Source organism: Strix aluco, chromosome 4 (assembly GCF_031877795.1).
Source record: "Strix aluco isolate bStrAlu1 chromosome 4, bStrAlu1.hap1, whole genome shotgun sequence".
Taxonomy (NCBI): domain Eukaryota; kingdom Metazoa; phylum Chordata; class Aves; order Strigiformes; family Strigidae; genus Strix; species Strix aluco.
In genome coordinates, this window is record NC_133934.1 from 95,733,980 (window position 1) to 95,759,297 (window position 25,318).

General features: G+C 41.9%; 1 protein-coding gene across 1 annotated transcript; it reads right to left on the reverse strand.

Annotated features, from left to right (window-relative positions):
* Positions 1-4,562: 4,562 nt before the first annotated feature.
* On the reverse strand, positions 4,563-20,330 carry THBS1 (thrombospondin 1). The gene is made up of 22 exons (XM_074824477.1): positions 20,214-20,330; positions 19,932-20,024; positions 18,630-19,207; positions 18,000-18,075; positions 17,555-17,751; positions 17,251-17,376; positions 15,629-15,722; positions 15,133-15,306; positions 14,569-14,745; positions 14,091-14,264; positions 13,781-13,908; positions 13,521-13,673; positions 12,770-12,988; positions 12,100-12,207; positions 11,645-11,804; positions 11,138-11,256; positions 9,257-9,491; positions 8,667-8,894; positions 8,254-8,525; positions 7,728-7,825; positions 7,478-7,617; positions 4,563-6,935 (listed from the first exon to the last, which is right to left on the reverse strand). Exons 2-22 carry the CDS (start codon positions 19,999-20,001, stop codon positions 6,928-6,930), a joined length of 3,534 nt encoding a protein of 1,177 aa, XP_074680578.1. The 5' UTR covers positions 20,002-20,024; positions 20,214-20,330; the 3' UTR covers positions 4,563-6,927.
* Positions 20,331-25,318: the final 4,988 nt, after the last annotated feature.

Consider the following 25,318-nt stretch of genomic DNA (forward strand, 5'->3'; position numbering starts at 1 on the left):
ATGATTTTTTTTCATTTGCAGCCTAACTCAGGATTTGGAAACAGGTTTTCCAAAATACATACCTTCATTCAGGGTAAGTTGGTTTTGGTAAAAAGATTCTGATAATTAACTTCTTTACAGTCTTTCCTAGCTCCATGCATCCCAAACACAGCAGAGCACAGGAGACTGATTTTTAATGTTATCCTTCTGGCTTTTGGGCTTTGAGATCTTTTATATTGAGGAATAAGAAATTTCATGTGTGCACATAGGTTTGTGCTGTTTTGTGCTCTTTTCTTATTGCCCACTGTGATGTTACAGCACAAGATAGATAATTTTGTTCCAAAAATTTAATATTGGTGAAAGCAACATACCCATGGAGAGAAGATTTTGATGTGCTTGCATCTATGTGTGAGCAATATATGACAAAACCATTCTGCCGTTGCCACTGAGACTCCTCAGTAACATACATACAGTGCTGGTGTTCATGGTGGCCAGCACTCAGCTGTTGATACTGTTTCACTCTAGTGGGTATGTTTCCATGCTGCATGGTTTGCTCTTTTAAATTACAAACTCCATGGTGTTTATCTTTGAATGAGGAAAATAAGGGTGATTCAATAATTTTCATGAACCATATGTGTATATATAAAAGTGTATATATATGTATTAATTTAATATATACTATATATAATATAAATACATATATTTGAATAGGATGATTTAAAGAACTATAGTGTTGATTTCAGTATTCTGTAATGGTATGAGAAGTTCAGTCCAGCTTTACAGTCATTATGCAGATTTAGAGCGGTTGAGGGTCTTTTCTGTTTCAAAGAGAAGTGAGAGACTAAATATCCTGCTTAAAAAAAAAAGTTTGTTGGCTATAGGCAACAATGATAAAAGGAGTGAAGTTATCCTTATATATCCAGAATTCAAGTTTAAATTGAAGTAATTCTACCAAGGAGTGAAAAAACTTCCAGCTTCATCATAAAAAAAAAAAAAAAAGGAGGAAAATACCCCACAAAGATTCTCAGCTAAATGGTTTTTTTTTCCAGGCCAGACGATGGCTGGTATCTACTTTGTGGATCTGTAGTGCATGCTTTCCCTCTCACTTCCCCAGCAGAACTCCTGCAGAGTCAGTGGACATGCTGAGCACAGAGTGAAAACAGGCTGTGCAAAAATTATCTGCTGCATAGATCAGAGAGGAAAGGGCTGCTTAAACATGTCGTCAGAGTAGCAAGGACTAGTCTAGAAGTGCGAAAAAGTATGCCAGTAATTCATGTGCTAGAAAGGCTGCAATTTTGCCTCAAAATCAGGGAAGGATAGGTGAGAGACTGTTGTTTGCAGCTCAATTTCTCTAATTTCAATAATAATTTTTATATTTTATGAAAACCCCCTATTTTCTAGATAAAACTTCAGTAATTAATATGAGAATGTATCTCTTCTCTTTGTTATGCTTCTGAGAAAGGCTTTCTAACAACAGCTTTAAATGAGATATCTCTCTCTTGCTTTTTATGCGCAAAATCTGCTACACTGTTTACCCTTCCAAAGAGCATTTCCTCCCCCGTTACAGAAAAAGAGCCTCACCTCTGGGAATCTCACAGTTTGAAGGGCAGACACAGACGACAAGGTTGTTTGGCAGATGGTTAGGAAGTTGTTAAATTAGGAAGGTTTTTGAAATCTAGGAAAAATAGTAACTGGGGTTTTTTTCTTAAATTTTCAACACATGTATTTATTGAGAAATAATTGCTCTTTTATTTGTAGCAAGATTTAAAGGTCAGGAAAACTGTTTCCTTTTTAAATAGAATAGAGGTGCTTGAATACTACTAATGCTATAACCTGCAGTTATCCAATTATACATTTCATTGAGGGATTGGCTGGAATCCAGGTGCAGTAGTTAGAATAAAAGGCTCCCTGTCATTTAAGTCTATGTGAAATAGTTCACCACTTGCAATTGAATCTGCTGTACCTTATCTATTATGCATTAAAAAAACCCCAACAAACTGGAATACTCACAAGGGTGTATTAATTTAGAGTGTTAAAGTTCATGAATAATTTTGATTTATAAGCAGGTATTCTGTATTTAGAACTTTTTTCCCCCACTTAAAAATTTGTTTTCTCCTTGTGGAAATACTGTTCCATGTCATTATTTTCCTATTGTTTTTTTGTGTATTTGGTATGCATAGTTTTGGTGGGAAGGGTATTGCCAGAGGCATTCTACCCTGATTTTTACAATAACACTAAAATGGTCTCTCCATATGCATTTTGTTAGTGGAGTCATTAAGGGAGACTGACACAGTATCTAAGCAGCACTCCGTTTAGCTCTTGTATGTGTTGCCTAGGCTAGCAGTTCTTGAATTTGAAAACAGTTGAAAAATTAAAGATAAATGATGGCTGAGCTTCCTAGGATTTGCCTAAATCTGAAACCCCAAGTTACCCTGTGATACATGCCTAATTTTATGGATTTCCTATGTAAGATTTTATCTTTGAGACTTTTGCTTGCCAAACACTTTCTCTAATGAGTTCTTTTCCTCTTGTCGTAACTCTGCTTAAATATTCATACAACTTCGAGCACCTGTTCTTTCTCACTTAGAAATGATGAGAAATAAGAGCTAGAACTCACCTTGTGGATAAATTAAGATGCTCTGTTCTATAATCTTAGCAATCCTTTCCAAAATGAATTTATGTTGAAAATCAGCCAATTACCATACTGTGGACTTCAGTACGAAATCATTGCAATATTGGCAAAAAGTGCACTGTTTTCATTAAGATGCAGATCTTACCACAGTTATCTCAGTTTTTATCTCCATAGGTTATCAATATCTGCAGGTGAAACTACTATGCCTCTTGAACATAGGCTTGATGCAGATGACCACTCCAAAACTTAAGCTATTGTACTTGCATGGGCTGTGAGAAGAGCGTGGTATGGTAAGAAAACACTGCACTCTGCAACAGCATGAAATCCAAAGATTCTTTATGCAAAAAGTGTTGGCCAAATACCCAGTATCACTAGAAGTGGCATGCATTAGTTGGTACACTTAGTTGGTCACACTGGTGCTGTTCCCAGCTCCCTGGAGACTCATGCTTCCCACAGGCTTCACCTACGGAGATTTTGCCCTGTGAAGCACGGCTGTTTTCCATGCTCTTCCTGTCTAGTTGTTCTTCGACAGTCGTTTCTTTGGGCAAATACAAGCCTAACTTACCTCAACTTGCCTCTTTCTTGTGTCCGACTGTATTCACACTCCCCAAGCAACAAGTGGGTGGACTTAATCTATGAGTTAACACAAGACATATGACTTGCCTTTATTATTCTAAGGCATGTATCATCAGATACTACACCAATATAAGCTACATAAATGCATGCAATAAATTAGCGTGAAAGGTTGGCTTGGGCTTAAACAAGGTCATTGGAATGGGCTGCCAAGTCTATCTTCCCCCACATCCACAGCAGTTCTCTTTTTTAAACTTCTGATTGGACCTACATATACCCATATATAGATACATCTGTTCATACAACTGATTGTCCTTCTAATTCCAGAGCATATCATTCTTCCTGCAAGTATGGTAAAGAGATTTCTCCAGGTGGGATTTTTTGGGGTTTTTTTTGTAGTTCATGCTCTTCCTGGTGCCCCTGGGAGGCAAGAAGAGATTTTTGAGACCAGAACTGCGGGACCTTTGGTACAGCAGGCCCAGGTGAGATCAGATGGGTTATACTGATGGTGCATTCCCACAAGAGACTACCACATCTCACTCCAGAGAAATGAACCAGACAATCCTGTAACTGGTGAGGGCAGAAATTCAGCAGCCACCCATATTTTGGAAGCAACAGGTCAGGAGTTCTTTGTCTTTTTTCTCCTTCTTCTCAGTGGAATAAAATAAAATATACAGGATTGTCCTCAAAAGTTTAGTGACAGAAAAATGGGAAAAAACATGGAATAGGACTCTTCATCCTCAGGAAAAGGAGATGTAAAGATTAATTTTGTATACCTGCAGGACCCCCAAAATACACTTTTCATGTGGATATCTAGCACTCATAATATAGCACCTGACTTTGCTAAAGGGCTCATGAGACAAACTGCAGCCGTAAGGACTGAGCAACTAGTCTTAACTGCTTTTATCTTTATCAGCATGTTCCAGTAGTTGATACAGTGCCACATGATCAGCTTTTTGATTGCACTAGCCATCTCAGTCTAGAGAGAGATATTAACATTCATCTGCCCCTGGAGATGTCCATCATGCTGCCTCTTGTCATGTGAAAGAGAGAAATAGAAGGTAAGCCTGGCTGGGGATGATTGAAATCCCTGAGTGTTATGCTGTGTGGCTGCATCAAGGGCAGCATGGCTGTGTCTACACTTACAGAAGTCTTTGCTGAACCCTTCAGAATCGACTTTGCCTGCTGTCCATGCTACCTAACTGTTTAGTGCCTTCAGGTGGACAAAATGTTATGCTGGGCTGGATACTGCAGCCCCTGTCATAGTTTTAATGTAGAATATAGAGATGTCCTGCTTTGAAGCCCATTTGACATGAATAACATATCAGTAATCTACAGAAGTATTATAAAGCATGAATAAAACTAGAGCACAAAGGTATAAATGTGTGTCCTTGTTGGTTTATTGTTCTTTGTATGTAAGAAGCTTTATTGTACAACTTACACAACTTTAAAATGGAAAATGGTTAAAAATGTTTACAAAAAAGCATGTTCTTAGAAAATTATGCTAGCAAAAACATCGGGAGGAGGGAAGCAAAAAATCTTCAGTTCAGTGTGCAAACATTTTATAAAAATAGAAATACTAACTCTACAGGTAGCATTTCATGATAAATTATTTAAATAGCGTATCTACACAATTATGTGATTAACTATTACAATGGCAATGAGAAAAATAATTTATAAAAATACAAGCACTGGTATACAAGATGACAGGAAAAAATATAACACAACATTAGAAATTGTATTTGACAATTTTTTTTCCAATGCCATTTCCTTACTGGGAATACATTTTCTGCAAAGAAATTTTGACTATGTACAGCATTAACTTTAGTACTACAGTAGCTTTAAAGTTTGTTAGACATTTGAACTCTGCTTAATCCAAAGGTTTTTCTCAGTCACACAACAATGAGGTAATATTTGTACGTAAAACTTTCACTGTGTTCATTTCTCTTCCTTTTTTGAAAAGACAAGGAAATACTATAGGTAAAAGGATGCTGCCCCTTCTGTTGGGGAAAACAATCATCTTTTAATGTACATCAAGCCCTCTCCCTCTTTTGCAAGGAGCTCCTGAAATTCTATGTATTCCGTGAAGAATTCCTTCTTTTATAGCTGCACATCATTAGTTACAATAATTAGTGTGCAGCAGCACACATAGCTGGCTTGAATGGTTACTGACTGCTGTCATTGTGCCCCCTCTGCAATCTCCTTAGGGCAGGTATTCTGGTTTTGTGTCAGGCCCACTGACCAGTGGTAAAACACTGCAGACCTTTCCCAGTACTAAGTAACTGCTGAAGATGGTAAATAGCATTCCCTCATCTCTAGCACTATGGCTGGGACAGGAACTGCTACCATCTAAAGGGACTTGTGTTTTAGCACTGCAGAACAGTTGCCTGCCAGGCTACCAACTGCCTTGCACAAAGAAAGGAAAAGCCAACATTGAGCTCAGACTGAGAAAAACAAACATCCCATTCCCCACCCTGCCACTTTTCCCTGCACCTCAAAGCCTTTATGGGAAAATTGCTCTTTGTAACAAATACATCACCACTATCTGCTCCAGACAAGATTTTTTTCTCAACTAAAACCCCTCTAGTTTCAATATAGAACAGAGTTAATAAATAATCTGTATTTACAATCTTACAGTCATGAAGACTTGTAACAATGATTAGGTGGATAGTCTTGACGCATTTCTTGTTGTTTTAATCAATAATCCCTCAGTCATTAACATCAAGGATAGGAAAAAATAAATATTTTACAATTTCAGTATTTTATCTACAGGCCCCTTCCCCTCCTCTCCAAAGAAGCAAGGGTTTTAAAGCATCTATGGCATGTAGAAAAGGAATGTTTTCATTACTATTATTTTTGTGCCTTTTTAACCATAAAAAGTGAAGCACATGCTGGTTTCCTGAAGGGCAGCGCAGTGCTAGCTGAGATGGCGGTGCTTTCTGGCACCATATCTGAAAGAAAACTTTTAAAGGTAAGAAAGATCTGCATCTAATCAGGAAAAAACAGAATCTAATTGTAAGTCCCAGTTTTCCCAAAGCTGGTGTGATCCAGTGTGCCAGTTTTTATCTTCTTTACCCCTCCCACTATGGAAATCAGTTTTAGGATATCTGTTTTGTCCTGTGTAATAGAGCAGCTGATCTAGCTCACCACAAATAGAGTAAAAGGCTGTGATTTCATCTGAAAGATATGACAATATAAAATGATAATCATGTCTCCAAGTTAAATGGATGTAAACCAAGGTAGCGCAGCCCTCATTTAAAAAATTCCTCTCCCCCATAAAGAAAAAAAGACTTAAGAGTTCACCCTCCCACCCAAAACCCCTTTTCCCCACACAATGAAAGGTCTTCAGTTTAAGTAGTCCACAGCACATCCAAAGATGTTCTTTTTACAAAATGCTACTCCATGGGACCTCCAGTTAGAGAGGCAGTGACACTGCACTGTGATAAACAGCAAACAAATGTCTTTCCTACTGAAAGAAGTGTGCTTGTTCAGTGAAGACAATTCTCAGTTGCAAGACACATTTGTTTCCTTCCACTTCAGCAGAGGTCAGATACCAAGTATGTTCTCACTTTCATTCTCTCAAAAGCATTCTCTTGAGGCAGATCATGTGTTTTGAGTCCACATTTACGCAGAAAGAAGAAAGGAAGGAATAATATAATGGTCCCAGGATTTGTAAGGCTAAACGTTTCAGAAGGTGCAATACCAGCATTTTAAAATAGTCTCTCGATCCAATAACCTTGTGATTATGGATCTGTGAAAGAAAAAAAAATGAGCTATTTAATGTTTCTGTGTATTATGCATGATTATGTGTCAGACATTAGTCCCTAGAGACATTTGTAAAGAATATATTGGTAAAGAAAACAGGGAGTTCTTAGGTACATTCTTGAGTTAGACTTCAGAATCTGTTTTACATAACCATTACATAATAAGGTCACAATTTCAGAAGACTGGGATGCCTGGAACTAGTCAGATCCACTTACCTTCACTGAACTGCAAGAGTGCTATATATGGACAGCCTTCTACTTTGCTTGCTTAACTTAACATAGATTTCTGATACTATGAAATAACAGAATATAAATATACTTAGATTTTATAAACTTCTAACTGTGAAGAGTTTAGCAAGCAGGTGTCCTGTTTCTGCCTGCAGAACTTGCTTGAGATCAAGCCATGAAAGATCATGGGTGAGCTTTGCCTCTTAGCTCTTATTTCTTGATCCATTCTATTTTTCTTGAGAAGAGCTTTCTTGAACCAATTCATTTATATAGGATCTCTTAAAGACAATGTCTTCCTTACCTCTGCATTCATATTTAAGATCTGAGAAGAACACCATTTCTTGAGAGAAGACAAATAATCCTAGCCGACCACCAGCATAGGTTTTATCATAAATTGGTCCTGAGTCTGCCATGATTTTCTTCCCTTCATACATTACAACCCTACAAAGAGAGAATAGGTCAGCCATCTTTGACAAGCTTCTGTTAGGTTCTTCTTTACAGATATCCACTTTCCTTGTGATAATTACTTAAGATAAAAGGACGAGGCTCACCTGATGTAACCAGTCTTTGGTCTATGGCTAAGACGCCATCTATATGCAGTGAAGTCTTTCCAGCCTATGTGACGAGGGTCATGCCACAAAGTTCTCACCTACGAATGAAGATTTTTTGTATTAACCAGAGGCCTGAGATAACATAGCCATTATTTTGACGTGAATGTGCCTTGATGATCATCATTATGAGTAGTAAAGGCTTAAAATAAGTCATTAGGCTTGTTAATGGGGTCTTTTGAAGTCAGCTGCATTTCAATTTACTTTTAAATATGTAAATAGGAAACTACTACACAATTCCAGAAACAACCGATTCACTGCTGCTGGAAAGCCTGTCTGCAGCATGCAATCCTGTTGATTTTGTACAATATTATGCATGATTAGGGATGATTACCAAGTTCCTGTTCTTTTCCAAGACAACTATGCAATTCTGATCAGCATGTGCAGACCCCCTGTAAGCATCTAACTTGTTGGAAGAACAGCCTGCCTTACAGTGCAGAAGAGTAGGTTATCAAAGTGCCACTCTTACCTGGCCAGGAGTGTTTCCTGTGTGCCACAGAGCATTACGAAGGTGTTCTCCTGGACCAGTGGTGGAATTCACAACTTTGATGGAGAGACCCGAGTAGCCTTGAGCTTTGGTTGGTGTGGAGTCCCAGTAAGACTGGGTGATCTGCTTCCACATGACAACATAGAAACGACTGCTAGATTGGTAGCCAAATACAAAGCCAGCATAATCATCATCCCTTTCTGTATTGATGAAGAAGGTGCCACTGAAGTCCACAGCATTGAATTCATCAAAACCTATGGGGGCATTAAAGGAGAAAGTTCTAGGCACTGCTCTTTTGTGATTCTTAAACAACTGTTTAATAGTTTCTCATGTTCTCCCTGCCCCCCCCCATCAAACACTGTAATGCCTGTTAGGAGTTAAAATTTTCCCCTTACCAACTGCAAGGCCAGGGTCACAGTTGACTGTCTGAACCAGTTCTTTACCCTGGTGGCGAACAACCCAGTTTGGATCATTTTGGGATGTTCCTTTGGGATCCAGGGGAATCATCTGAAATCTTCGGAAATCAGTCTCACTAATGTCCACATTTTCAGGGCAGATATCATCAATGTCTGGTACGCTGTCTTGGTCAAAGTCGTCTTTGCAAGCATCTCCACGTCCATCACCTGCAGGGCAAGCAATTTTACCATTATATCACCATTGTTTGCTTCTGAGTCTTACAACTTGGAGTTAAAATCTTAATTCAGATCTCTGACTGCCCAGGTACTGCTGGCAGAGACACTACAGAAGCCGTAACAGCTACTGTATGAATCCCATTTCACTCCAGCCTGATAAGTGACTTAGGAATAAGTTGTATATGTGATCATTTTTTACATTGCTCCTTATTCCTAAGGGGCATTATAAAAACAGTACAGACATTCTATCTTTGTTACTTGGAAATTTTGTCCAACCCTAAATAGTGTTAAAAAAAAGCTTCAAACTATTGGAAGATACTCTTAAAATGTTACAATGATACTGGCCATCTTACCATCAGAATCAGCTTGATCTGGATTGGCAACCAATCTGCAGTTATCTTTGTCGTCAGGGATACCATCATTGTCATCGTCATGGTCACAGGCATCACCTTTTCCATCCTTATCATGGTCAGCTTGATTGGCATTGGGCACGTAGGGGCAGTTATCAAGATTATTTTGATGGCCATCTTCATCTATGTCCTGGTTATTGTCGCACTGATCGCCTATACGGTCAGAATCAGTGTCTTCCTAAGAAAGGGAAGAAAATAAAGAACATTTTAAAAAGCCACTTTAAAAAAGTCTGAAATAGGAGTCTTAATAGCTAGAATTAATTGGGATTTCTGCTTGCTTTAGCAAGAGCTAAAGTGAATGTTGTAAGGTATTAGGATTAATACACGCTTGCTTAAAGCTGCTTGTGCTAACTGCTTTTGGGCTGCTTTAGTGTTGCCCTGGTTTTAATTTGAATCCACATCAGCAGAAAGCAGTGTGGTCATCAGCTTCTCTTCTCCCTTCTGCCATGGGACTCTTCTGTCACTAGTTTACCATACTGCACACAGGGTACTTTACCTCTCACCTTCTCTGACAGCTCCCTGATTCCAAGGGACAGATAAGGGTAGGACTACTCTGTACCTAGCCAGTAGAGACTGTAACATTAAAACATAGTCTACCAAGTCTTGGTTTTACAGCTTCCACACCATGTCATAATTTTCTTTATCATAAAAGCCTATAATGCTCTTCATGCCCCTGATTCAGTCAAGCCAATTCCCATAGTGGTCAAAGACTGCATGAACTGCCTTGCTGATCACATATTTTAGCCAGTCATTTGCTTGGTCAGCTTCTGAAGTAAGAAGAACAATCCAGTCATCCCTGAGGCTGCCTCAAGGTTTAGTCTAGTGGTCTTGTCAACACTAGTGGATGACCCTGGTGTTGGTGTAGACAGAAAGCATACCACACTGTTTGAATAGCTACTAATTCTGCCATTTGAAATTTAGTATCACTGCTTCTAGAACTTGATTAGAAAAGTGGTTGCAAAACAATTAGAGTCTTATATTAACATTTCAAAGTATTAAGAGAATACTTTGATTTACAAAGAATTAAGAGAAAGTGCCTGAAAGGATCTTCTGGCACTTTCCACCCTTAGGCGTTGAAGTAGTAAAGTGACAAAGACTCAGAAATTTTATATTATCTGTTTAAATCCTTCAAGTAATGCTGCTTTTAGGCTACATGACCATACTCTAGATTCCACTGATTTGCAACAGCTTTTCTAACCCTTCAAACATTCCAGTTATATCCCTGAAGCTATTAAAATTACAGCCTAGTACTTGACAGGGTGGCACAGGCTTTATCTACTTCTGCCTTCAAACATTTTTGAACCAGTGCAACAGGCTGGATCCCCCTAGATTTTTATGAAGGGGAATTTTAGCAGTGTCAGAATAGACTTAGAGAAAAGCAACCTGTGGTGCCTTCAACTTACTGGTAGAAAAGTTATCTTTTGAAATGCAGCTGTTTTGAACTTAGGGACAAAGACTGAAGGCAACTTTGACCCTAAGGAAACACAGAACTACAGGGTGGTTCCTGCCTACCTAGATTGCATACAGTGCTCCCAGAAATTTCATATCTTCACTATGAGAATCACCACAACTGACAAACCTAAGAAGTGTTTAGGAGACAAGTACACACAGTAGTCTCAGATCTTCACTAGACTTACTTTTCAGAAAATACCTAGCAGCTTTTTGAACTGTGAGGGCAACTGTTATTTGATGAAAGCACCATTTGTCAATAAGAATGATTTGTGACAAGTCAGATTTAAGCTGTAACTTGTTCAAATTTACTACAATACACAACACGCTGTATTTTTTATAATACCAGTCTTCTATATAATGCAAATTTCCTACCTGGTCAGGATTGTGTTCCAGTGGACAGTTATCACACTGATCTCCAACACCATCCAAGTCTGTATCCCTCTGGTCTACATTGTAGACGTATTGGCAGTTGTCCCTTTCATTAAGGACCCCTGCAAAATTAAGGAGAGTTCATGAATGAAAGTCAGACTTCTAAATGCAGCAAAGAACTGTATAAAGCCACCACACACTTCCTGGTACATTTTTGAAAGCATTGAAACTAGACGTCTCTCTAGCTCTGCCACACACTTCTATTCCTACCATGAGAGTAGAGCTAGAATTTAACTGTGCCAAAGTGTGTATATTTCAAAACAAATTTCCATTAGCTATAGCTATTAGCTATAACTGTTAGTTCAGTAGTCTTCGTGCCCCGAAGCCACCAGAGGAGAACTTTTGTGTGTTCAGGGATGAAATTCTGGTAGGAAGTCAGTGGTACATTGGGTACATTTGGTCAACCTGCAATTAGAAAACCATCTAAAGGAGTGATTAGAGGCCACCTACCATCTCCATCAATATCCACAGCACATGCATCTCCTTCTCCATTGTTGTCAGTGTCAGTCTGATCAGGATTGTGATTGTAGGGGCAGTTATCACAGCGGTCACCAACATCATCCCTGTCATAGTCATACTGCTGTGGGTTGTAGATGAATGGACAGTTGTCCTACAAGAGCGAGAAAGAAGTCAGGCTTTAAAAAGAGTCAAATTAAAGCTTTAACCAGATTTTGCTTATGCTTGTAGTGCTATACAAAAGAAGAAATGAAAGGCAGAAGCGTTCCAGTTTTAACTCTTTCCCCTATCTGCATAGTTAATGCATATCTAAAGGTTTCTAGGACAGCTGTCAATGTCAGCAGTTTCCTATGGTCCTCTCAAGATGAAGGTCAGAAGCTAGACCCAGGCCTTAGGAAGGGGAATGAGAAAGCTACATTCTCAAAGGTTGTTCTTTTCTGTTGTCTTACCCGGTCATCAGGAATACCATCATCGTCATCATCATTGTCACAGGCATCACCAATCCCATCCTTATCATAGTCTTCCTGCCCAGAGTTGGGCAGATTAGGGCAGTTATCCTAGAAAGGAGAAAGTACGCCGATGTGTTTACTGCTGGCATGATTACAATAGGGATTTTAGCAGGTAAGATCTAGTCATTAGGCAAAATCATAATACCTCAATCAGGTACGTGTTATCTTACTATAATTCTCTCAATTTTAGGTAGTCTTTTCTGTGAGGATGTCTTAAAAAGCCATAGTTCAAATAATTTTTAAAACAAAGGTTTGGCTGCTTTTGAGAATCTTACTCTCTTTTTCTTTCCCTGGGGATAGATGTCTGTCAGAGCAAAGCTGGTATAGATATAGCCTAAACTAGAGTATTCCTAGAATATTTATAACATAATTGTGTCAGGCTTCATTTTTTTTCCATATTGCAGGAATATCTAAAGCAACAGGAAAAGGCTCTTAACAATACCTTGACAGTGGTATCCCTACACAGACGGGTATTTTACCGGTTTTATTTGCAGAGAGGATAGTTTAAGAGCTCTAACTAAAGACTTGCTTATACCTCAAACCTAAGATATTTTGTATATTTCTCAGATAGACTGTTATAATGGTAGATGGGAAAACAGGATAAACTTACTTTTTTACAGTGGTAAGTGGCATTGGCAACACAAACAAGGTTCTCATTTGGCCATCCATCCAAGTCAGTATCTTCTCCACAGATGATGCCATTGCCAGCATAGCCTGGTTTACATTCACAGCGATACATGGGATCACTGAAGTGGCCAAGGTAATTGCATTTAGCATTCTTGTTGCAGTCATGTGTTCCATCTGTGCATGGATTACGTGGCTTGCAGACCTAGGAGACCACACAGAAGTTAAATCCACTGGAAACATTTTTTTATTCCTCATTTTTCCCCAAAGATTCAAATAAAACATGGAGAATACATGCTTATTTTGACCAGAGATCCTTCAATCAGGAAGGCAAAAAAAAAAAAAAAAAAGCCTCATATATTACTTTCTTCCACCCCCCAACTCCAGTAGCAGTCTTAACACTAATTATTTTTCTTGTTCAAAACTTATTTATTTTCAAATGGAACAAAGCCCTAAAATATCTCCAAGGCACATCTTGTTGGATCATAAGTGAATACTGATTAAATTACTCTCCTAAAATTACGTATGACGTCTGAACCCTCCATGACTGAGGAAGACAATGATTTTTAAAACTCATTTTAAGCTCCAGTAGAAACTGCTTAATGGTCCTCCTGAATCACAGAGGATGGTGTTTTATTAAGCGTACCAAGTCCTTCTTCCCTGAAATGCATACATCCTTTCTGTTTAGAAACTTTGTGAGATTTCATAACCCAGAACAGTTCTCACGTTGACAATACCTGTTTGTTAGCCATGGCATCCTCAACACTGCGACCAAATGGCTGTGTCCCAGTGAAACGTGGTGGACAAGGCAGACAGTTGTACCCAGGTTCAGTATTCTCACACCTGTGCACTCCATTGAAGACAAAGCAGGCATCAGGAACCTCTTTGCACTGAAATATAAGTTTGAGACAACAACAGTTAGCATTATAAAACACTGGGATTTTATTCTCCCATTTTCTTTCACTCCCTTTCAAGGAGCAAACTCTAGTCTTCTTACCTCATCAATATCTTGGCAGTGGACACCATCACCATGGTACCCAGCAGGACAGGCACCACACTTCCAGGAACCATCAGGGGAGCTGGTACATGTCGTCCCCGCAAAGCAGGGATTAGACAGACACCCATCTGAGAAACAAATGAGAAAGTGTCATGATGAGGAACACTTACCATATTGCTACAATATTTGGCCAATATGCTGGTCTAAAATTCTAGTACTTGTGTTTTACAATCTTATGTCAAATTTTTTTAATCAGTATTTTCAAGATTGTCCACAACCTTCAGATGTTTATGGGAAAATGGATACTCACCAACTGGACAGTCCTGTTTGTTGCAGACCTGAGTCCCTCTAGCTTCACCTACGCAAGTCTTCCCACCATACTGAGGCTCGGGATTATTGCAGAGACGGCTACGTTTTTGAAGTCCTCCTCCACATGTCACTGTACAAGCATCCCATGGAGACCATGGTCCCCAGTTGCCATTAACTAAAGGGAGATAGAAGACAGGTCTAGCTTCAAATTCAGTGGTACAACAAGTTTCTACTTGACTAAGGACTATTACTTCTGTAGTGAGAGCACTTTAGACATTGTTCAGTCATAAGTGACAGAAGTAATGGACTCTGTGGAAGAGCCACAGAAAACAGTTTAGTTTCATCTGAAACTAACCTGTGAGGTTTTACCTAGCCCACCTCTAAGGAGAGAAGATGACTAGACCTAGATTATATAGCAACTACTCAGGAAGTTCACCATTTAAGCTACTGAATAGTAGTTACCACCTGGACACACTTACTTGGGCAAGGATCTTTCTGGCAGGATTTGTTTTCTCTTGCGTCACCCTCACAAGGTTTGCCATTCAGCTGTGGTACTGGAGAGTTGCAGAGGCGAATTCTAGTAATGATGCCCGTGCCACAAGTGACAGAACATGATGACCATGGTGACCAGTGACTCCAGCCACCATCCTGTTTAACTACAAGAGAGAGATATCTGTTATTAACACAGTTTCTGAAGAACAGACTTCAGCTGCACAGCACCTAGGACACAGCCAGTACCAGAACTGTACCAAAGACTCCATGTATATTGGATAGCCTCAGCGCCATCACGGATCAAGTTGTTCTGTCACTAGAGAAATTGCATACATAAACTGGCCTCAAATTTGGTCCTGGGAGCAGTGCCCAAACATGCCTATTTACTGCATTAACTATCTGCGCCATTTTACCTGATTAATAGAAGTCCTTAAAGTTAGAAACCAATGCTCCATCCCAGTGACAGAGCTACATGGTAATCTTTGCTGTTAGCATTAAGCTAATGAAAGCAGCCTGGGTTTATTACTGGTGTGAGGAGAATATGTACTTACATCTCTTATCGCACTCCTGAAGGTGGCAAGTTCGAGTCTGTACAGAAGACCCTTCACAGCGGTTATTGAGACTGTCACAGGATCGCCCTCTCTGCTGAATCCCATTCCCACAGGTCACAGAACATGAAGTCCATTCAGACCAAGGAGACCATCCATCATCTGCATAGTCGCTAGCTGCAAGGGGACACAGCTCTGAATAAGACTCCAGGTACATGTTTTTCCATAGTCTTTTCTCCCACCCCTCTCTCCACAAAAAAAGAACACAACTGTCCTCAAAAGCCACGTGCATGTTCCTCTCTTGTACAAGATAAAGGCCATGAACTCAGACGTTTTAGTGCTCACATGCGTCACTTAAGCAATTAACCTCAAAGAAGCATCAGGCTAACCTTACTCCAGTGGTGCAAGGTTATATCCAGCTGTGATATACTTTAGAGCAGCCTGTGTCTAGCTAGATAGAGCCAACTGCTATAGAAGTGTGAAGGTATTGAATACTTACGCCAGCATCGGGGGCAGCACTCCCCATCAGGCACAGTGGCATTGGAACAAGGCATGAGCGGACAGGACACTTTCCGGCATATAGTGGCAGAGTTCTATAAAGAATTGTGAGAACTGCCATAAGCAAGTGGAACATAAACAATGTCTGGAGTCTGGTTAAATGATAAAGAGATCTTTTCTGCAACGCTTAAAGACTCAATAGCGCATCTAAAGCGGAGACCCTTGTATTTAGGGCTAATGCAACCTACGGGTATTCCCAGGTATTTTTAGTCAAACATTCTCACCCATTATTTTTCAGTCAAGAGTGGAAGTATTTTGGTTTTGCAGAAGTTGATCAAGAGTAGCCACCAGATGCTGGCTAGAGTAAAAGACTATCATGTGATACCCAAAGTATAAGGTCAGACTTCAAGGGAATGAAACAAGAATGAGAAGCCAACTTTCTTTTCAGTTAATATGGATTTAAGCTGATTATATGGTAAAGATAAAATGAGTTTAGTGGACTCTGCTCAAGACCCATGAAATCTATAACTTATACTTAGAGGTCTTTGATCTTTAAGCCAAGCAGGCAGGGTAAAAACACCCACCTCCAATCTCAATGAGAGCTAAAGGGCAGCCTGTAGTTTTGCTTCTCGAAGGTAGCAGCATGGTCAGAAGAATGCTCTCATGATTACTATTTTAATCTCCCCAAGCAAATGACTACATTAAGGCAATTACAGCTAACACTGAGTAAGAGGATTGGTAGGAAAGAGGCAAATACAGAAGGCACAGTATCATTTGCTGACTACAAGACAAAAGAGGTAGAGACCTATAGAAGCAGATGCAGAACTTGGTGAGGCACCTTGGATTGCACATGTACAAATACCCCGACTTTAGTTTCTAAACAGCAGCAGGCTAGTTAACCCACTCTTTGGTAGACTGGTATTCCAAGATGCTTTTACTAAGATATACTTACGGTTAAAGGGAACAAGCAAAGAGTTTAAAGAAACTCTGAAACTGTATGTTTTGGTGTATTTTTACAACATTCCGCAGAAAGCGGAACACAAAGCATGAGTATCTTGCCAGGTGATCCTGGGATTTAAACAGCTAAACTGAAATCTGGAAGGGATTGCTGTTCCGTATAGTCTGTAACAGCTAATGGGACACAGCTAGAAACATTTGTTAGATAACAAACTTACAGGGTTTTTCTGTAAGAGCCTTTACTGAGTACTAGAATGTCTTTTCCTACTAAGCCAGCAGGAGGTTCAGTGAAGACAGAAAGTGGAGCAAAGCTGATACATTATTATAAATTTGTTTGACTTGATGCTGACTTTTAGTTTACTCATGGATTTATGTAAAGAATACAAGCATTCCCCAAATTAAGGAACTAAAAGTGTGTTAACAGCTGTATCAGAGTGAGGTTTTGTATAATTTTCTAGAATACTGCTGTTGTAACACTGGATGAAAGCTGCCTTTATACCAGAGATCTAGTAGGGTGAAATAAACTGAGTAATTCTCTGGCTGCTGTAGCATGCCCAGTTCTGTGTAGGATTCACTCTTTCTAACAAAGAATGTAATTTAGAAATACCTGTTATTTTCAACTCATGAATTTATATACAGAGGACTTATGAATGTGAGGAATCTTACCTGGCAGGTACATTCAGTGCAGCTGTCAATAGTCCACTCTTCTTTATTTTTGTGCAAGATTCCATTATGAATGCATACTCCAGGAGTGATCTGGACCACTTTGGCAATGAGTTCATTTTCTTCGGTCTTGGCAGAGGAGCAAAGCAGAGAGAAGATATTTAGAAGTTAACACAGAAAACACCCTTTTCCACAAAAGTCACAGAGTAAGGTTATTACTGTTTATCCAGGCTCTCAAAGGGCATGTTATAATTCATTCACTAAGTGCCAGTTAATGAAAGGTACCATGAATTTAACCAACACTCACCACTTTGCGAACTCTGTCTTGAAGTGTTGTAACCATGGACCGGAGCCCTTGCAGTTCCACAAACATGTTTGTTAGTTCATCACAGGAAAAACCACAGACTGCTTGGATGTCCTTTGTTTTATGGCCAATGTAATTAGTGCGGATAGCTGGGCTGGAACCATTGATGGGGTTGTCCAAAGTAATGATGGCACTAGTGGCTAGGAGACAAAACACACACGTAAAGTAAATTTATTTTTCACCACGTGCATTTATCATTCCAGGGTAACACCTGCTAAACAGCTGCCACCAGATTCATTGGGGTGCCTGCAGAAATATAAACTTATTTCTTATGCAACGTGGATTTGCACGTCAGCATACTTCTGAGTTCTGTTTCAACTTGTCTTTCCAATGTAATGAGGAATCTTATTTTTAATAGGTCATTGGATTCAGAATATTGCAAACTTACAGCTGGAGCAGCCCTTGTTCCTCAGGATAGTTTCCAGAGTTGTTCCAAACACAAACCGCACATTCTGCAGCAGTCCCTGTGGACAGAGGAAGAATTACAGCTACTTGCGACTGCAAGGGAAAGAAGTACAACTGGCATGGAGAGAGCTTGTAGGCACTTAAGTTCACATAAGATCATTAAGAGTAATTTCATGACAGACAGATGGCAAAGTGAAACAGGTTGCTTTATTCTCTTTAATGACAAAAAGCCGTGCTTCCTAACATTCTCATCCTTGACCACAAGGACCTGGTAACTCTCTAGGCAGGAAGGAATAAACCTGTGAATTTCTGAATCTTGTACAAGAAGCTGAGAAATGAAGCTACAACTACCTGTTTGGAAGCTTCAGTGCCTTCTTATTGCTGCCAAAAGTTCTATCCCTGCAAACCTAATACTTCACCCTTCAAACTCCATTATTAAAGTTTGGCAGATTTAGAGGTGGTCATTATCAGATATACACAAACTAGTCAGCGGTGGAACCCTTTCTCCCCGTTACCCATGTCTTTGTAGTTATTTTAGGCTGGCTGAGTAGCTAATTGCACCTTCAAGGCAGATGACTGAAAATACTGGCAAAAACTTAAGTGAAAGTCTTACCTGGAAGTTGTCATTGACTCCCCCTTTGGCAATACGGAGCCTGGCACTGCTGGCCAGGTCCCTAGTGAAGATGTTCTGGATGGGGATGTCCAGTTCAGCATTCTCCATTTTCTCACACCCCACGTAGAGCTGAGCCCGGTCCTCCTGCACAAACAGGGTGATATTCTTCCAATGTCCTGTGGCTAGCAAGGCATCCTCTACTGACACTACTTGCTGCTTGCCATCACCAGAAAGGCTCAGGTCCAGGGTGCCTGCCTTGCCATTTGATACTAGACTGAAGACATGACCAGAGCCATCTTTCTGTTCCACGGACAGCAGTGTGCCTCTACTCTTCTTGGCTTGCCGGAGGGTGGCCAGGAGGATGAAGCCCTTCTCAGCATGGATGGCATCTAATAAGTCTTGGAACTTGGAGTCAGGGACAGCAGGGATGCGACTGGCATCTTCAATGCGGTAAGCAGGGCTGGAGGATTCGGGTCCCTTCACCAGGTGTACCCCGGGTGCCCGGCGCCCAGCTCCCTTCCGAATAAAGCCGATGAGTTCAAAGAGATCAAAGACACTGTTATCATCACTCCCGGACTCTGCAGAGAGATCAGAACAAGCATTATGAGCAAGGGACAAGAAGAGGCTGAGTAGGTGTCTATCTCCCAGGATTGCCCAACACACTGGCTCGTGGTGCCTATTGTGCAAGGTACAGCATCTCCCGTTAGAGCACCGACATAGCTCTGATGGCACAGCAGTCCCTCCGGGAGCACTACATGTGCCGTCTTGTACAGCAGTGCCACGTACCTGCTGACTGACATACAAAGGTAGCAGCCGTTCTGGCACCTCATTAGACTCTAGCAGAGGAGAAATGGACAGCAGAAGCCCAGGTGGCAATATTCCTATGCTAGGATACAGCAAAGGGAGCTTGCTTAGTCCAGCTGGGCGACCGCAAGCACAGTAGCAGCTTCTCTGTAGCACCATGACAGCAGCCTACTGCCCAGTTCCCTCTTCAGCCAGTTGCTACATCATGTTCCCCCTTTCCTCTACCCAATGCAGGGGTGGACAAGCTACATGCTCAAGTCCTGGAGACTTTGCGTTTCCACTTCTGAAGGTTACACAAATTCCACACCAGAGAAAGTTTCCTGTTCCCAGCTAGCTGATGCTCAGGTTAAAAAGTTTTTGTTCATTGAAAGCTTTGGGAGCTCTTCACCATCGAGCACAATTTCGGCTGTCTACACAGACACCAAGAAGTGTTTTCTTTCCCCTCCCCCCCCGCCCCTTCCCGGACTGCTCCCAGTACCAGCACAGAGCTGCTCTTACCTGCAGTGCGCTTGGCCTCGGGGACGCCGAGCGTGAGGAGGAGGAGGAGGAGAACAGCCGTTGGCCCCATGGCAAAGGTCTCTCTGAACCAACCTGGGGACAGGCACAAGGAAGGAGGTCACCGCGCTGCCGTCGCGCCCAGGACCCGCCGCCCAGCGCGGCGGCACCGGCGGCTCCCGGGAGGCAGGCAGGGCAGGCAGGCAGCGCGGCGGGGATGGGCAGGTGCCCCCCGCCGCCCTCGGCGGGGACAGCGAGCGCGGCGGGAGCCGCTTCAGCACTTACCTCCGGGGAGAGCGATCCGGGAAGGCAGCGCCGGCCTCCCGCTCCTCCGCGTCCCGGCGCTAATATCCTGGGGCTGTCCCGAAGGGCGGCGGGTGCCGGGGGCGGTGGGAGCGGCGCTGCCGGGACACTGCGGGCGCCGGGCGCCGCGCGCGCCTTTAAAGGGTGGCTCGCATTCCTCGGCGCGCGGCGGGCCAATCAGCGGCGGCGGGCCAGGAAGCGGGAGGCGGGAGCCGGGCGGCTCCGCGCCTAGAGACAACTTTCCACAGGGGCCGGGGGCGGGGACGGTCCCGCCGTCGCCGCCGCCGTGCCCCGCCGGCCGGGGGAGCGGGAGGCCGCCGCGCCGCGCCCGGCCGCGCCACTTGGGGGCGCCCCGCGAGCTCCTACGGCACCGCTCCCCCGCCGCCGCCGCGGGCGGCTGCCTGTCGCCTCCCCCGCCGGCAGCGTCGGGGGCCCTCGTCCCCCCCGAACCCGCGGGGAGCCGCGCCCGGCACCCGCGAACGGCCGCTCCGCGCCTGTCCCCGGCGTCCCAGCCCTGCCCGCCGGCCCCGCGGCTCCCGGCCGCTCGCGCTGGCCTCGGCCGCGCGCTGAGGGGAAGGCGGCCCCGGCCCCGCCGTTGTCTGTCTGTCCGCCCGCCCGCCGGGCCCCCGCGGCCGGCGGGCCCCCCGCGAGGAGCGGCCGAGCGGGCGCACCCCGCCGCAGGTGCCGGCCGGGAGGCGGAGGAGAGGTGTGCCCAAACGGCCTGACCGGCGGCTGTCTTCGGCCAGTTAACGAAAGCAGCCTTCACTTAATTAACTTAATTCGCTCAATGAGAAGCTGCTCTTCCTGCCCACCGGTCGCAATACACAGCACATGGGACGTGGGGTCCGCAAAAAGGGGAATAATGTGAATTCTCGATAGCACTTTCTGTCCACCCTCGGAAAGGGCGCGGGCCGGGTCGTGTGGGGAAGAGAGGGGAAGGCAGGCTGGAGGAGCCGGGGAGCCTGGCGCCTTCTCTTTCCCACTCCGCTTCTCCTTGCCACTGAAGGGGGGATGTACATTATGTATCCCACTGTGCGTGGGGATGACCCTCGGTTAACAACTTTGTGTAGGGAATGAAATAACTAACGCTGTGCTGCAGCTGAGAATCTCCGGTAGTGGCTTTGTTTAATGAACAAAATGACTAACGCCACTTCAGCCAGGAATTTCCCATGTAACCCCGATTTCAGGTAAGAGGAAAGCTTTTAAAGGTTAAAAAGGTAGGTTCTATACATCACGTCATACTCTGTATGACCAAGAGTGACTTGGGTGTGTGAAAGGGCTTTGAAGTAATCAAATTCCAAAAATGGTTAATTCCTCTGCATTCCCCAGCCTTTGTATGCTTGGCATGTGCTCCTGTGGAAAGCTGAGTGTCAGTGGACAAGAAGGATCTCATCAGGCGATTGCGTGTGTGGTGAGGGAAAATTGGAGTGAGCTTGGCAACCCTGAGCGGTGACTGAGTTGGACCCTAAACTGAACTGTGTAAAACGCATCAGGCAATCGGACTGGCTAACGTCTGAGGAGGCATTACTGCTCTACAGATTATCCCAGGAAATGCCTTGGGAAATTCTTGACCCAAAGATTGAGATAGCTGCAGAACTGTGTATATTAGGGTAAAGCCAAAATGATTGTCTGTCCTTTTAACTTAAGAGATAGAGTATACCATCTGAAGTAGGCCCCTTTATTGTATAATGATTCATAGAAGGAAAACCTCAAGTGTCTCAAGATAAAAAACTGAGAGAGAAGAGAGATGATGGTGACCATGAAAGCCCTGCCAGGGGAAAAAAAAAACAAACAGCAAGAGAGAGAGCAAGAAAGAGACACTGACTGCTCCGACCTGGACAGGTTTAGTTGACAGGTAGTTGTAATTCTTAGTGGTCAACCCACTACACCCTTTATATACCAGTGAGTTTCTCTGACAGATTGTCTCATGGAAGCCAAAGGGGCTGCTGCTCATGTTAGCTTGTGTCTTAGAGCCTGGGGTGTTATGATCAAGCTTTTTTTCATGTGGTAGTAAGTCAAGCCAAGGTCAGATTTGGAAGTGAGTGAGAGAACCTCAAAAGTGTTTTTATATTGAGGAGACTGGGGCCCACAACCAGGAACCGTCCACTTCAAAATGAAAAATAATGTCCAAAATTTATCTCTTATTTCATCCAAAGGTATGTGGATGAATCAGCAATCTTTTGAATACTCCTGCTTGATGGGTATTGTGAGATTTTGTAATTTGGACCCATCTTTAAATTTTAAAGAATGCCTTTGAAACATGAATTCAACTTTGAACTATCAGATTACACCAGAAATACACCACAATGACTGAGGTCAAAATCTGACCCATAATTTCAGCACGGCCTACACTTCTAGGTTCAAATTCGTACCACAGTGTGTAAACCTAGCTTTGTTGCCTTCTGGGAAGCTGGTACCAATTTACACCCTTATACCAACTGACACTTAGCTCTGTTCTAGTAGGCAGGAGATGACTGACTTGTTGAAACATTTTTAGCGGAATTTACCTGTTGTCATTTGGATGTGTTCAATAATATGAGCTCTGTTAAAACTGGTAGCCAGGTCTTGGGAGCGCCTGAATGTTTTATGTGATTAATCCATCATATACTCTCTTGCCACGAATCCTGGAGTTACATCCTTTCCCTTATTTTCTCTTGAGTTCAGGGTCCTTTTATATTTTCATTGAATATTCATTGCAGAATATATTTACAAGTCCAAAGCTTCTTAGTATTGCTTCATTTGAGACTGTAAAAAAAGTAGTTGGAAAAAAGTAATGGATATACAGTAAGTATTTGGGAGAATATTGATAACAGTTTCACTTCTGTGAGTGTAAATGTAGTCTCACTCCACTGTAGTCATTGGCTCAGACTTAGTATGTTCATGATACCCTCAGAATTTGAATAATTAATTTCCATTGCAGTACCATTCATTTAATTGGTGATATGCATGGAATTAATTTGGACTTTTGCAGTTATTGTACACAGAATAATTTTGCTTACTGCATAAAGCCTTCAGTGAAAAATGTCAGAGCTTTTTATAAGCCTTTTATTGACTTGAACAAACAATAATTTTCAGTGGGAGGGGTTGGACTGAGGTATTGATAAGAGCGTGGTTTTGAAGTGCCGATGTTGGAAACAAAAACTGAGGAAATGTAGAGCTGGATCTTCAGCTTATCTGAGCTCTGTAATAGCTCACATTTTATACTAGTTGAGATTATTTTGCTCCCTTTTTGCAGTCAGTATCCTCCTCAGCAGAAAGCTGAAGAGCAAAGTGAATGCAATACCACACCACACCACACCACACCACACCACAGTGTTTCACGTCCATAAACATGATGGTAAAGTACAAGAAAGAATACCAGATCTGCTATGATAACAATATGCAAATTTTTTAAAAAAAGAATCAATTAGTGTGGTTTCAAGTATGGTTTGATTCTAGGGCAAACCACAAAGAAATATAAAGTTGTTATAAGAGAAGAGGTGAACTTTTCTCTAGGTAAGACCCTCTGTCTAGAATCTCATTATAATATCCCCTAGCATGCAGAAAGAGGATTTTTTTTCTTTGACGTTACATAAATAGAAAAAGGAATCTTAATAACCTATGCTGAAACTGTAATTTAGGTAATAAGACAGACAATGTACGTTGGAATGATGCTACTGAAATGCATGGTATTAAAACAGTTCACACCAGTTTATCTGACATGTTTTTATAAAGGTGTAAAGTATATGAATATAAATGTATAAATATATAAAATATCAACTTCATGGCACAGCATTGAAGATACAGAGAGCTGGGTTATTTATTGTTGTTATCATTTTATAATTTAGCAAAGATCTAGAAAGTTTTTATGATGCACAAAACTCTTTTGTTTTTGGTGGAATTTGTTTTGCCTACCATCTGAAAGGTAGACTTTTAGTCCAGGTGTGCTGCTTAGGTCCTTCCTCTGTTAAATAGAGTCTTCAGAAGATCTCATTTATTTTAGGATGATGTGAATCCTGTCCTAGAGGTGCTCTGTGTTTCCTAAAGAAACAGCTAACTAATTTAGTTTTAGTGGCTAAGGTCAGTTGAGACTTTCTGTGGCGTATCCTCTGTTGGCATTTATTGTGCTATCAGTAAGGAAGCTAATGGTTAGATCCTAGAGGAGATAGATGCCTGTTGGAGGAGGGCATATTTGAATGCAGGGCATAATCCTTCCCCTCAGGTGTGTAATTGTTGTTTGGCAAATCTCTGTCATGTCTATGAAAGAGTCACTCTACATAAACTACAGTTAAAAAATGTCGGTGCATATGTGCTTGACAAGGACACCCTGCTTATCAGTGTTCTGGTTTTGCAGGCATAGTCCTTACGCAAACCACGGCTGTAAGCTGCCTGCATACTCACATCAGGTTGGGTACTTTTTGTCTTTGAAGTTCTTGCATCAAATGCAGACGTGTTCCCATATCAAAAAATGTGTGGGAAATTGCAATGTCTGATTAATGGATAGCTAGTTTATTGGGCTGAGCCTTAACCCCTTAATAAGCAGAGATATTTGTAGCTCCATTTCTTCTGAATTATAATGGGTGTGCAGCTCATTTGTTTCCTATTAGTCAGATTTTGGGGTTGGCAAAAGGTACTCCAGTTTGATGAGAAGAATATGTTTTAAAGGAATTAACTGCAGTGATAGGGTTTTCTTACAGGAGCCGCATACAGTTTCGTACTACTGTAATACTAGAGAAAAAGTGAAGCCATTCAATAATTTTTAAGCCTTGTTTCTCTAGAAGGAAAAAATATTTGTTTTTAAGAAATAGCTAGAATTTGCAGTATGAAGGAAAAGACACACCCCCCACCCCCACCCCTCTATTTCTGAAACTAAAATTGTTTACTGTACTTCAAAGTTCAAGTAGGTTTCCTTTGTCTATGGAGGAATAAAGAGGAAAAACCCTAGTATTCCCTATCAAAAGGCTTTTTCATGTACTTCCTTTGTCAGCAGTGGATCAAAGGTAACCTTAGATATAGGCACCTAGTTTCTGCCTCAGTAAGGTATTTCTAGTCAGCGAATCATTAGAGCATGTATTCAAATTCAAGCTCATGGCAGAGTTTCCTTGGTT

Coding starts and splice junctions, on each gene's coding strand:
- THBS1 (XM_074824477.1), bottom strand. CDS start 20,001: ATGGGGCCAACGGCTGTTCTCCTCCTCCTCCTCCTCACGCTCGGCGTC. Junction 15,723..17,250: donor GCACTGAATGTACCTGCCAG/GTAAGATTCCTC, acceptor AATTCTTTATAG/AACTCTGCCACTATATGCCG. Junction 8,526..8,666: donor TGACCCTGGCCTTGCAGTTG/GTAAGGGGAAAA, acceptor ATGCCCCCATAG/GTTTTGATGAATTCAATGCT.